General features: G+C 48.1%; 1 protein-coding gene across 1 annotated transcript in view; it reads right to left on the bottom strand.

Annotated features, from left to right (window-relative positions):
• LOC144153419 (uncharacterized) overlaps nucleotides 1-10351 on the bottom strand; it is a 46642-nt gene extending 36291 nt beyond the window's left edge. The window contains exons 1-3 of the mRNA XM_077685066.1: nucleotides 10322-10351; nucleotides 5939-6343; nucleotides 1588-1970 (exon numbers count right to left, since the gene is read on the bottom strand). Coding sequence (XP_077541192.1) covers nucleotides 1588-1970; nucleotides 5939-6343; nucleotides 10322-10351 — 818 coding nt within the window. The remainder of the gene's footprint in view (nucleotides 1-1587; nucleotides 1971-5938; nucleotides 6344-10321) is intronic.
• Nucleotides 10352-12899: the final 2548 nt, after the last annotated feature.

Here is a 12899-nt window from a genome sequence, read left to right as displayed (position 1 = left end):
GGAAATCCTATAGTTGTACCTTTTGGCGACCTACGGTTGAACTATTTGTCGTACTTTGAGGCCGCGCACGTCATCACTTTATCAGCCCCTGCGGCTGCACCCTTGGAATCTCGTTCCACTCGCTATAGCCACCCAGGTCGGCTCTCAAGGCGGCTCGACAAGACGATAACATAAGAAGACAAGCGCCAGCTGTTTGTGCGCTGTTATTTTTACGCGCTGTTTGTTGGGTTTTGTCTTTGCGATGGATAGTATCCGACTAGCGCAACTTTCGACTCTTCTACCCCCTTTTGTGCGGCTGTTTCATTTCCCCCCCGCGCACTGCGTCATTCTTTTTCAGAGCCCTCCTTCTCCGACCGTCCGCCAGCACTGGTGTTTTCTTGCATTCCTAACGTGTGTTCATCGGCTCACGCTTCCGAAGCCGAACAACGCAACAAATACAGCGACATTGCTTCTACGGTATCTGCAAGATTTTGCACAATCCACAAAAGCCGCAGCCTAGCAAGTTCGTTGTGGGACTTTACTCTCGACCTACGGTTGTGAAGATCGCTTGATAGTCCACCATACAAGTAGGGCGAGTCGCCGTACATTTGTGTTAGAGAGGCCATGAAGAAAATTCACAACTTTGTTCGCTTTGAAAGAACTAGCGCTTGGTAACTCACTAAGCTCCATTACAGCCGCGAAAGAAGTTTGATGGAAACAAAAAATGGAATACTGAAAAACTTACAATTCTAATGGTACAGTTACGTACTATGAGCAGGAGTGACGTATTTTCGACCAAGCACCAAAACACAGTTAACAGTGTGTCAACTGCGCGGTAGCATTCAAGTAATAGGATCAAACGGAACGATAAGACAATAAAACGGAGAGTCACATACAGCTCCATTCTCTCTCATTACACAAACACAAGAAGGATATACCCACCTCCTCATCACACTCTTTCCAACCATCAAGCGTATATCTACCGGCGACTGCAAACCGAGACATACAACCACACCATCCTGTCCCACATCTCCCCATCTCTGTTCCCCTACAATTGCCCACAGTGTGACATCCCGCTCTCAACTTACCACCTAGTATACTCCTGTCCCCACCACCCTCACCCCATCCCATCCCCATCCCCTGAGCAGTGGGAGTCTGCGCTGACCAGCTCGGCGCCGGAGCGTCAACTCGCGCTGGTGCAACGAGCCACGGATGCAGCGCAGGCCCGCGGCCTCCTGGACGAAGGAGGCTGACCACACCCCTTTCCCTACCCCTTGAGCTCAGTAAAGAACGTTTTTCACCACCACCCCTACTACAATCTCGCCGGTACGTTCCTTGGCGGTGGCTTAGGTCTGCAGCCCTCAACTAGAAAAAAGAAATTCGATTATTTCACAGAGAAATCGCCTGGAACTGGATGGGGACTCGCCACTGCTTCTTATGTTTTCATTAATATCCCCATTACCTGGCAGAACCTTGCGTTATTGGTAATGAATGAACGAAACTTATATTTATCTTAATGACCCCTTTAATGAATCTAATCCATTCAGATTTTCCGCTGAGAAGCTCGGGTAGGCGACGAGACGAGCAGGTTTTAGCGATCGCACTCACCTTGGGTCGGTTCCCCGGGTGAGCGCCGCCTGCATCATCCTGCCGTTGAAGGCCACGTGCAGGGAATTGTACGGGCGTGGCCGGATGATCATGATGGCGCTCAAGCCGTACACGAAGGCCAGTTCCACGTGCAGCGAGAGCAGCTGGTCCCGCGTCGACGGCGAGCCGGGGGGCGGCGGGCTCGACAGGGACAGCCCAAGCTGGCTCATGAAGCCCACCAGCGCTGCGTGCTCCGCCTTATATTTGCCTACGCCGTTGAACGTCCCCGCGCAAACCGCTACGTAAGAGGATAACTTCTGATATGGGTCGTCAGTGAGGGTTTTAATCTTCTTGCCCGTACTTTCGGCAGAGTCGAATACGGACTTTAACCTTGTCATGAGATCCTGCGAAAAGAATGGCCGTTATTTCATCTCGGCTTCGGGTGAAGATTTCTAAGGTATCTAGGAAAATGTATTACAGTTATATAATCAAACTCGACCTTCACCCCTCTTTGTAACCCTGTAAATTAGCGGCTCAGCGCAAGTTGGAAGTGAGAAACGTCAAGCCGTTGCTTCAAGGCCGCAAGGAGGTATAACGAAGATCTCGCATTCGCACCCCTCCCCAAATTCAAAAATTGGGCCCATCTCCCCGCGAGGGGGACTCGAGTAAATGCGTCGCATAGGGAGTGGGTGTATCGCGTTACCGTTTAGTGTTTGGGGGGTTGGTGCTATCACGTGTACACCACGCAGCTATCACGCCGCTAGCATGCCGCTGAGTCGCCAAAGCACGCCGCTGACGACGTAGTTTGAATGAGTCAAGGATATAAGGCGCGTTCGTAGCCTTTGATTCTGTGTCGGTTTTGTGGCGCAGTGGGAAGAGCACCATGTACCTCGCGTTCCGCCCACAGGTAGTGAATGCGTTGTATCAGCAGCTTCTTGACGTAGTTCGAATGAGTCAAGGATATAAGGCGCGTTCGTAGCCTTTCATTCTGTGTCGGCTTTGTGGCGCAGTGGGTAGAGCAGCATGTACCTTGCGTTCCGCCCAGAGGGTCGTGGGATCGAAACCAGGCGCCGGTAACTGTTATTTCTTTTTATAGTGTAGGGGGAGGCTGGCTGCTGCGGACGCCGACGCACGGGTGACATCGTGAGTTATACAAATGCTCTGCATTTAAAATAATCCCGACACTCATATGTAGCGTAAACTGCGCGATGCACTAGACCTGTGCACGCGTTACGACGCTCGAGTGACAAGACTTGCACGTTCCCCCGCACATTTGACTGTCTGCTTGCCTTCCTGGCTGCCCTTCCGTGTCTGTCTGCTCGTCTGCCCTGCTCGTCTGTCTGCCTGCTTGTGGACTCAGCCACCCCGCCAACAGTTTGAATAAATTCTAAAGGAAAATTTTTCCAAACTGCTGAATATGGTAGCATACTTCGTACCTCTCAACATTGTTCCGCAAAATCAAACTACTAGGCATATTTGAGGCGAAACATCAATACTTACTTCTTTCCCGCAGTGTTCTAATTAAAATTGATGGGTGCGCGACATTTGAGATGGTGAATTAAACCACGTTGGAAACTTTCTGATCTAAAACAGAAAGAGGCCTCGATTCCGAGCCAATAACTGGAGGCGGCATTCCAAGTCCAGCAGTAACGAAAAACTGCAACAGATGACGCGGGAGAAGTGCGAATGCGGGAAAATTGAATTTAGTTGAACAAACCTCCGCTGTGGTTATTGTGGAAGGGGTGAGAGGTGGGCGGGAAAGAGTAGGGAGGCATTTACGGGGCGTGGGTGGTGGAAGACTATCATCTTTCACCGACGTTTGCAGCGAAGTGAGAATGTACGCGGACAATTTTTGAGTCAAATTTTCAACATTTCGCCGTAAACATCGCTACATAAAATACTGCAATGAAATTAGTTGCTAGTGTTCAGCTTGCGTTAGTCGCGCTGAAAGAAGCATTATCGCCAGGTTTATAATATGGTGATCGGGAAATAGCAACAACGCGGTGGTGTTAGTAGCGCATCAGTGGAGACGTTTCTTGATGCTGCGTAGCTGAGTGGAAGAGCGCTCACAGTTCAAAAACGAACGTTTCGCTACGCTCTGGGCCAGGTACATCGCACTTTTTAATATAAAGATACTTCCGCTGCCCTTAGGTCCAATGACAACCGCCACACAGGGGAGGCTTTCGGCATTGTGCCTGCAAGAGGGGAAAACGATGTTAGCGCCCCTTTTATCAGCCTGTTCAAGAAGATAGAATTTGTCGAAACCTCAACTGCGCATGCTTGAAATAAGAACAACATGTGCGTCAGCGCGTATCACATTTATTTGTTTTGCATACAGTGTATATATGTGGCGTGTTTCGTCAATTGTTGATGCGTTGCCGTCTTGCGTTGCTGTCTTTTTTCGTCCGGTTCATTTTTCAAAGTTTAAGCGCTTCCCACTCAACTATGCAGTTGTTTTCTCTTTTATGTCACCAATATCCTCCAGAAATACTCTCGGTGGTTTTCTGCACAACAAAAAAGGCCTCGATTAATAAAGGCGTTTTTTTTTCGAAATAAGCCATATCCAAAAACCGCAAGTGAGTTGGATAAGGCTGAGTTGACAAAAAAAGGAAACTCGGCAACTTTCCCCTAAACAAGGGGTGGCTAGGAAATAGCTGAGATAATTCCCTGAAAACGTGTACGCAGATCGTAGTTCGTATCGAAAATGAACCAGATCCGACTGTTTCATGTTTCACGGATCAAAATGAGCCAAATGCATTTGCCCAATGAGAGTTTGCTTATGGCTTGAGCGTTCAGAATGTTGCGCGGGTGCTTTCGGCAGCTTGTTCTTGCGTTTCGCAGCTGACGTATTATGAATTCCGACGGCAATCAGGAGATCGGCGAAAGAGCTGACCCCAGGGCTCAACGATGAAGTGAACGAAATGACATATAAATGCGAAACAAGGATTTCATTTCGTCGCCCGCGTTCCTACAAAATAGCACTGGTTAGAGATGGTTATTTTTTTTTACTTCCATATTTGCCATTTCAGTACTCATCTAAACAGCCGCCCCTTACAAGCACTGGCAAATCCCCCCCGCCCCCCCTCTGAGTACGATCCACTTCATCAAGGTGAAGAATAAGATGTGAGCAGCTTTCTTGTGAAGCGTTTTGTATATTCAGGGCACAGCTATGAAGATCTTGTTTACCTTAATAGTGGCTTGAAGTGCGCTCAAGATAATTATCCTATAGAAGAATTCGAAAAGAGCAGCTAATGGTGCCAAGAGGACTCACCTGCTCTCCACGTACAGTTCTACCGTTCTTGAGGCCCTGTTGCATATTTTCAATGCCGTTTCCACCAAAACTCAGTCGCACAATACTTGAAAGTCAATTTAAATATAGTATTCACAAGAATGCAGCATCCAACTCGAGTATTTCAATTCAGTATGAGCCATATTTAAACTTATCACCCCAATATCGCTCAAATTCATGGTGTAATTCTTGATTACTTCGGGCCATAAACTTCCCCTACCTGACGTGTAAAATATATCGTATAATAGTTTTGACGGCGCTGAATTTAGGTCCGGTAAGAAACTTCCGCTTGTTTCTCAAATTCTCGTTAGGTGGACCTGGCTCATTTCGCAAACAAACGACTCAATTTTTTAAAACCACCGAAAATATCTTGTAACAATGATGAGGGATTCTAAAGAGGCCAAGAAAACTAAATACCACTCTGTTCAGTTTCACAGAACCAACTCTTGGAAACTCATTTAGCTCCATTGCAGCCACTAAAGACGGGTTTTTGAACCGAAAAGGCGCACGAAAAGAGGAGAAAACTGTGGTTGATTCTGTCATAGGAATCAGCAATACACGAAAGTGAAATGTGCAGCGAAATCTGCAGGTGAGCATGATTTGCGCATCGGCGGCGTTCTTTGGGCGTACGTGCTTGGCGAGCGACGTCCTGCTGGCGGGTCGCTTCGGCAAAGGTGCACTGGCGTCATTTCAGTGACGGATATGACATCAGTAAAATCTTGGGGTACCGCAGCATAAAACACCTTCGTGTTAAAATATAGAACTAAAAAACGAACAACTCTAAGTGTAACGTACTCTTCAGTGTTAAAGGTTGCTTCCCCGCAAGAAGACCCTGTTTGCAGACCTTTACAGGTCGCTTGCGTCATTGCACTGGCGTCACTTCCGTAACAAATATGACGTCAACGAAATCTTCGTGTAACCGGGAATAAAACACTTTCGTGTTAAAACAAAGTCTGAGCAGTGGGAGAGGTGTTGCACTGCCCAGAACAGGAGGCTCAAGATTCACTGGTAGCCCGGGCGGCCGCGGTCGCAGCCAAGCTGGCGGTGCTCGTCAATGAATGTGTTTCTTCTACTGAAACCTACCTTGGTGGCGAAAGTGTCCCCTACTTTCGCGTCGAAGCGGCCGCACACGTGTTGAGAGAACTTCCGGCACGGGTCCACCAGAGGATTCAGCACATTCCGCAGGAATCCCGCAACTTCTATGCATCTGCTGGTGTAACAGGCGACGTAGTCACGGGGCGTCGGTCGGGTCGTCGGGGGCGGCGGGGGTTGTGGTGGGGACGGCTCCGTCTGCTTCGTTGTCGGCGCTGAGTCCGAAGTCGTGGTCATAATCGTGTTTGTGGTTGTGCGATCGCCTCTTGTGGCGTACGCGTAGCTCAGGAAGCCGACGGCGCCAGCCACCGCCCCGACGATGACTCCAACGACCGAGGCAACCACCACAGCCAGCGGAGAGTAGCCACCTTCGAAGTCAACTTCCCGGGGTGGCCGCTGCAAGTACGAACACGGCGTGTCGCGCTAGTACGGGTACTCCGACGCTAACTGAGCTGTGCTACGGGCAGCAGCTCGCTGTGCACGTGCTCTGCTGCGAGAGACTCTCTCTCTCTCTCTCTCTCTCTCTCTGCCTGCTTTGAGGCGCCATTCCCTCTTAAAGGAACACTGACACCAATTTTCGGCTAATATTATTGCACAGTTCGCTTCCTTCACTCAACAGAATACCCTGAATGAAATATGAGCGGCCTGCGACGCGAAGAACATAGTTCAATTGGATCTCATTTATCGCGCCGACGGAGCAGCGCCCGGAGCGGCACTCAGCAAATGGACATCAGCGTGACATCACTCCAGGAGAGGAAAAAGAAGTGACGCGACAGCGCTGGTCAAAAACTCGTGACGTCACTTCACGCGCGCGGCCCCACGAGCGGAGAGCGGGCGCAACACCCTCTCAAGCGGGCGCCGGTGACGTCCGCACAAAGCGGTGAGGTCAAACCGGGACTCTGTCATATGCGCCGTTCGGGATGAAAGCGCGGGAATTTGAAACAAACGACTTTCAGGCCGTTCAATGTAATGAACTATCGCGCGCTGAAGTATTTGAAGTGCTGTTTCAGGTTCGCCAGACCATTAAGCATCGATAAAAGCAATAAAACTGTAACATGAAATTTTCGTGTCAGTGCTCCTTTAACAGTGTTGGTAGATGCCAGAACGTCATCTATAACCCCCTCCCCCCCCCCCCCTTACTTTCAACTCCTCCGCAAACTCCCTTTCTCAGGCATGCGCACAGGTTTTCATCGGAGGAATTTTCTGCGTACACGGGACGGCCGGTTATTAATTTGGCCTAGACAACAAAGAGTCGGTTCCAAATGATCGTAAGTATAGGCTGATCCCTGGTATGTTCCATTCGCGTGTTGTTCCAATAACAGGTAAGGATACTGCCGTTTTTGATAAAATGTCCGTTGAATACAAAAAATGCGGGTAATTCCCGGCTCTATTTGCGCGAATACAGAATTTATAAAAGGCGAAATTTCTGTTGCGTGTTCGAAAGTTCCGGTATATAAAAAACGGCTAGGTATAAATGCCTTCATCTTGGTTCAGATTTTAGTCGAACCTTTTTTGTGCTATTCGTGTCGTTGAACAGCGCTAGAATGCGCGTTTGAAGACAATGTCCTGCAATCAGCTTTTTAGCTTCGAGGTCCTTAAATTCGCAGCGAATTCTTCCGGGCTGTAGGGGTGAACGTTCAAGCAATTTTCTGCAAGGGAATCGGCGGCGACAAATTTCAAAGGGGCCAGGAAGACAAAACACAACTTGGTTTATTCGAAAAGAAAATAGCTTTAGGTAACTTAGTTCGATTACAGGACCAAAAGACATTTTTTTGACGAAAAAAAAAATCGCAAAAAATATTGAACTTTAGAATTTCGCGCCACAGTGACGCAGTATAGGCAGGAGTGACGTGTATTGGGTTAAATATGAAAACATGATTCTCGGTGTCGTAACTGCACACGAGCCTTCAAGTCGTATGGTCTAAAAAATCTAAAAGCCCAACTACAATCGCCCAGTCGTGTTTCCTGGCAGGGGTTCAAATCGACGCCCGCAAATCGCACAACCAACTTTCTGTAACCAGATAGCGAAATCAAGAAAAATTGGCTGGGAAGTCACAGAGCCTCATCTGTTATGCTTATTATATTTATTCTTTGTTGGAAGTTTGCGATAAACTTGGTTCCATTGTTTCGGGGACAAAGCGGTTCTTTAATGAGCCAATCTTGCATTTTGTCTTCATGGCCCCTTTCAGGACAAGATCCATGTAGCCCAGCAAAAAGTGCTTGATAACCCAAGGGCGATTTTGAAATCGAGCAAGACAATATATGTCGCCAAGCCAAAAGTGCTGCTTTTATTCTGTGATACAAGTAGCGGGACTCTCGAAAGTTTGTTAGCTTTTTCTGTAAAAGTGCATCTGGTGAAAGACAGCGAACGCAAAAAATATTCGCAGCCGTCGTGAAAATTTTTCGCACATGTAAAAATGCGAAATAAGTTGTATTGGTATTTAAATGTAACCGGACAGTTCCGTAGCCAGTCCAGCATCGTATACATAAGCTGTCACTTGCTGCGGCTACCTTTATCCGAAGGCGTCCAATTTCCAACACCCAAATTGTTCAACACTCCTAGTAGAACACACCCTGACCATTTCCGCGCGTCGAGCAGAAAGAAGAACGTGCTCGTTCATGTTAAGGCAGCGTGTTCCGTTCTGTCGCATTTAAGGGCCAAGTGCACTCAAATTTCACCTCGACCAAACTTATTTTTAATGTGTAGTAAGTATGCCAAATCAGCTGGGACACGAGTGGCAGCCCCGTGAAACGCGTCGTTGATCAGTCAGAAGCGTTTAAAAAAGCTCCGCAGCGGAGCACGCTGCACCGTGCCAGCGGATCGCGTTAACAGCCGTAACGCGCCTGTGACGTTCCAGCCGACGGGGGCTTTTTCCTCTGGCCAGCCACGCAGCTTGAGAACCGGTCGAGCTCTGCTGCTCTTGCTTCACCCCACCCATGCGATGGCTCGTGCGCGCGTAGAGCTTGCGCGGACTTCCTTACGAGCTGGTGACCGTCCGGCCGCTCGCTGGACGGCTGCAGCGTCACTGCAATGGCCGCGCTGTACTATCGGTTTCAAAATCGCCGATTTTTGCTGGCCGCTTGCGGCGTCCATGCGCGTATTTCAGCTGTTGTATTTTGCATGTTGTTTTCTTTTTAAGCAGACTATACGAAAATCAGGTTTTCAAGAGGACGAAATTTTGAGTGCAGTTGGCCTTTAAGCGCATTATGCACACATTTTGGTACGCGAGAGTTAAATCGCGGCGGTATGTTCATCATCAGGTTCTAATAAAATTAATCAAAGTTAACCTTCACATAACAAAATTATATTTTGCAACAAATGTCTTCTACAGTGGGCCCATCGCTTGCCATTTGTGTTTTAATTGTGTAATGTTTTTCAGCTTATTCCCGCTGCTCTGTCTTGTCTATACCCTAGTACTGAATCGCACAACATTTTCTGTTGCAACGTATTCCTGCCGTTCTTCTTTACAACCTTTGTAGTATCCTCTACGCAACAGTGCACAGAATTGATTTTTTGCAACCTAACAGTGTTACCTTTCAAGCAAAGCTCCGTGATGTGATACCAAATTACCAAACGCCACAACAAGCAAAACTAGCCGTTGGCATCCCAGGGTAACGACATGTACCGCCGTAATATAAACGAACAAAACGAACGCCCGTACGCTTATCGAACCGTCTTGAAATTCGTTAAACGGCGCCCTGTGAACTTTCTGAGCTGTCTCCCCAAGCCTATGTCGCGAATATGTTAATGACGGTGCCAGAAAAGCGGCACTTCGAATTTAAGGCTAGCATGAAAAGAAACTGTGTCAATTGCGCAGTTAAAACCCAGCATCGAAACTCGCAATTCTTGACTTTAGACATATGCACTAATTAGTAGATTCCTTTCTAAAGGCCTATATGTCAGTGTCATAACATACTTCCAGTGTTATGCTCCGTAACGCGAGCCTATCGATCTGAAGCTTTTCGTAGCTTCGAAGTACGCTCCACAATAGGGAGAATTCCGTAATACACAATTCGTACATAAGCTAAAGACGTTACTAACTATAAAAAGGATGTAATGTACGCCGTCACATGAAAATAACTAGGCTAACAATCGCTGTACGCTCACTGTTCGCCGAGGTAGCTGGATGTCATTGCGACGTCCATGCAAATGGCGCGTGACGAAAGAACAATTGCGTGATTATTTCAGACGAGGGCAAGAAACCTTGCTGCGGAAAAAGCTGGTGCCGTTAGCCGACGTTGCAGGTCTACTGTTCAGTCCTGCCCTCGGCCATATTCACGCCATTCGAGAGAGTTAATCCCCGCTCCCCATTTACGCGAATCCCTGGCGATTCCGCAAAGAAAAGCAATGGTGAATAGAGCAGCGCCGCTTACTAGGGCTGCGGGGCCAGCGGCGGCGTACATGGTGGGCTTCCTCTCGCTTTCAATCCTCGGCTTCTTCTTCGTTTGGGTATTCGCTGCGCATGCCTTCGTAGCAGTTCATCTCTTTCCTGTTCATCGGTGCCGTTTACTCAACGAATTCGAATGGATGGATAAAAATTACGGGGGATGCTTAGATCTTTCTGAGGATATAAAGGCGAGAGCCTTCCTGGACCTTCTGCGGACCTGCCGTTGAGATTTATGCTGAACTGTGCGGCCGAGGCGATCACAACTTCACAGCCCCCAAATAGCCCCCTCCGAAGCTCGTTCCTGTAGCTCGTCTGCCAGGAACCTATTGTTAGCTCCCGTCGCCAGCTTCCCCTCACAACGCGCTTCTTCACGCCGTTTTTCCCATACAATACACCGCTACTTGTCAACACTGCCTACAATAACCATGCATGACCATAACCGTTCCATTCCCCCTCCTCTCCCTGCATATGCCCAACAATGCATTGTTATTTAACGTGTTCAATCGTTTTAACATAAAAGTAGATATAGCGGGCCGAACAAAATTTTTTAAACCGGAAAATACAAGAAATCAAAATAAGAAATAAGAAAGTTCAGCAAACTAGATAACAATGTTCCTTAAACACTGCCATCGCAGGACGAAGACAAATTAAAATCCCCGATGAAACAAATCGAAAAATCAATCAAAATATTCAGGGAAGCTTGAACTCACGCGCAAGACTTGAATGGTGAAGCTGTTGTAGGTGAGCATATTCGGACACACAATTAAGTTTCATAGTTGTATGTTTGTGTATAATGACGCAAGGGTATCTGCGACCACACAGCGCTAATACTCTGTTAGGTGGTTAAGTGGTCTGCATAGGTGCGGAGCTAGTCGTCGTTATATGCGTCGAAAAGGTCTTCGTCGTCTCCGTGGCGAGTGGTTAACGCAAAGTTATACTCAGCGTTGTAGACTTCCACCAGCTCTTCGTAACCGACTTGAGGCAGCAGTGGTGGGATCTGCAAGTCCGCTCGGCAAGGAGTGGCACTCTTGTAGCCATGTCTTTACTAATTATCTATAATGGCTTCTAGAGAAAGCGATGGCAGCGGTGATCTCTCCCAAGCTGGGCGTCTTCTCAACTTTAGCATTAGCGCTGAAGTTTTTATTTTTCTTTTGTTTTGCATGCTTGACTAGAGCGCTGGAGTTCGTTTAATACAAACTTGTTTTATGCCGGAATCCATCAATATCTGACTGACGTCATATCCGTCACGGAAATGACATCGCCAGAGAAAGTTCAATTGACGCGGCTGCGCCAGGATTCGAGCCGGGAACTCCGTCGCCGCAACGGGAGGTTCCAGGCGCTTTACCAACTGCGCCATGAGCTGAAGCGCGGACAACCGAATGAACGCGCCGTATATCCATCCATCCTATCACCTCCATCTAGATGTTGCTGCCGTCTAAGAGGTGAAGCGAAGTAGTGTATCACGATGCTAATGAGCCCCGACAGTTGGCGCCAGCTGAGCTTGTCGCAACGCAAGCGTCTGCCGTATACACTCCACGGAGCAGTAACGCAGTGGTCGCACATTGCCCAACGCGACGCGCCAGCAGGTCGTCGGTTGCCAAGCGACGACCTGCAACTGCCCCGACACACACACACACACAACTGCCCCGAAAATTATGCTCATTCGCTGTAGCGGCCGTGAGCTCACCAAACGATTCGCTGGCAACCCGTTCGGCAACCCGTTCGGCTGGCGGGTGGTTTCATTCGGGTTTGCGCAGCGCTCCGGCAGGTGCGATCCAGTGTCTGACGTTGGTGCGTCTGACGGTGCCATACCGACGAAATATAAATAGCGATGTGCAAGTTCATATCGACGCAGAATATACATTCAACTGATCCTGCGAAGGCGCATTTCACTTTCGTGTTTTACCGATTCTCGGCATATTCCTCGTGTTTTTTTCTGTACTCGCTACCTTACGGCCAGTTACAACAGCTCCGCTGCTAAAATACTAAAAATTCAGCCGACCATGTAACCCTGAATACGCATAAAAATGCATAATTTTGCCAGGTTATACTGTTGTAACTAAACGTACAATATTTGGCGAGGGAAACAAACTTAGGAAGAAGAAAAGCGGCGCAGTAATGCTTGGTATTATCTATCCCTTCCGTTGCATGCTGACCAGCAACCGTTCAGTCCTGCACGATTTCTTAAAATGCCTCCAGAAGTTATAGTCGCGCGGGACGGAGTGAATTTTTTGCAGTGGACATGGTGTTTCATTTGCTATCGCAAAAAGTAAGCATCATTAAAGTAACACTGCAAGTATCCTTTTTGTATTGATTTTCTGCCTCATATGTGCGTAATGTCTTGTTCTTGCTCAACAATGTTGACAAGTATGCACCCGGGCAGCATGACGTCCCTCCCAAAACCATGACGTCTACACACGGCGTAGCATCGCCCGCCAACCGCAGCCAGCGAGTTTGGGGCAAGTAGCAGGTGATGTTGTGCTGGCCTGCTCTGGGCTTTCTCGTGCGGGCAAAGATTACAATCGATTTAATTTATGTTATACTCAACGGTTACTATTTAAACT

Source organism: Haemaphysalis longicornis, unplaced genomic scaffold, assembly GCF_048455015.1.
Source record: "Haemaphysalis longicornis isolate Haplotype H1 unplaced genomic scaffold, Haemaphysalis longicornis Haplotype H1 scaffold_9, whole genome shotgun sequence".
In the NCBI taxonomy this organism is placed as follows: Eukaryota; Metazoa; Arthropoda; class Arachnida; order Ixodida; family Ixodidae; genus Haemaphysalis; species Haemaphysalis longicornis.
The sequence above is the reverse complement of the archived record's forward strand: the minus strand, read 5'-3'. Positions and strand labels throughout refer to the sequence as shown.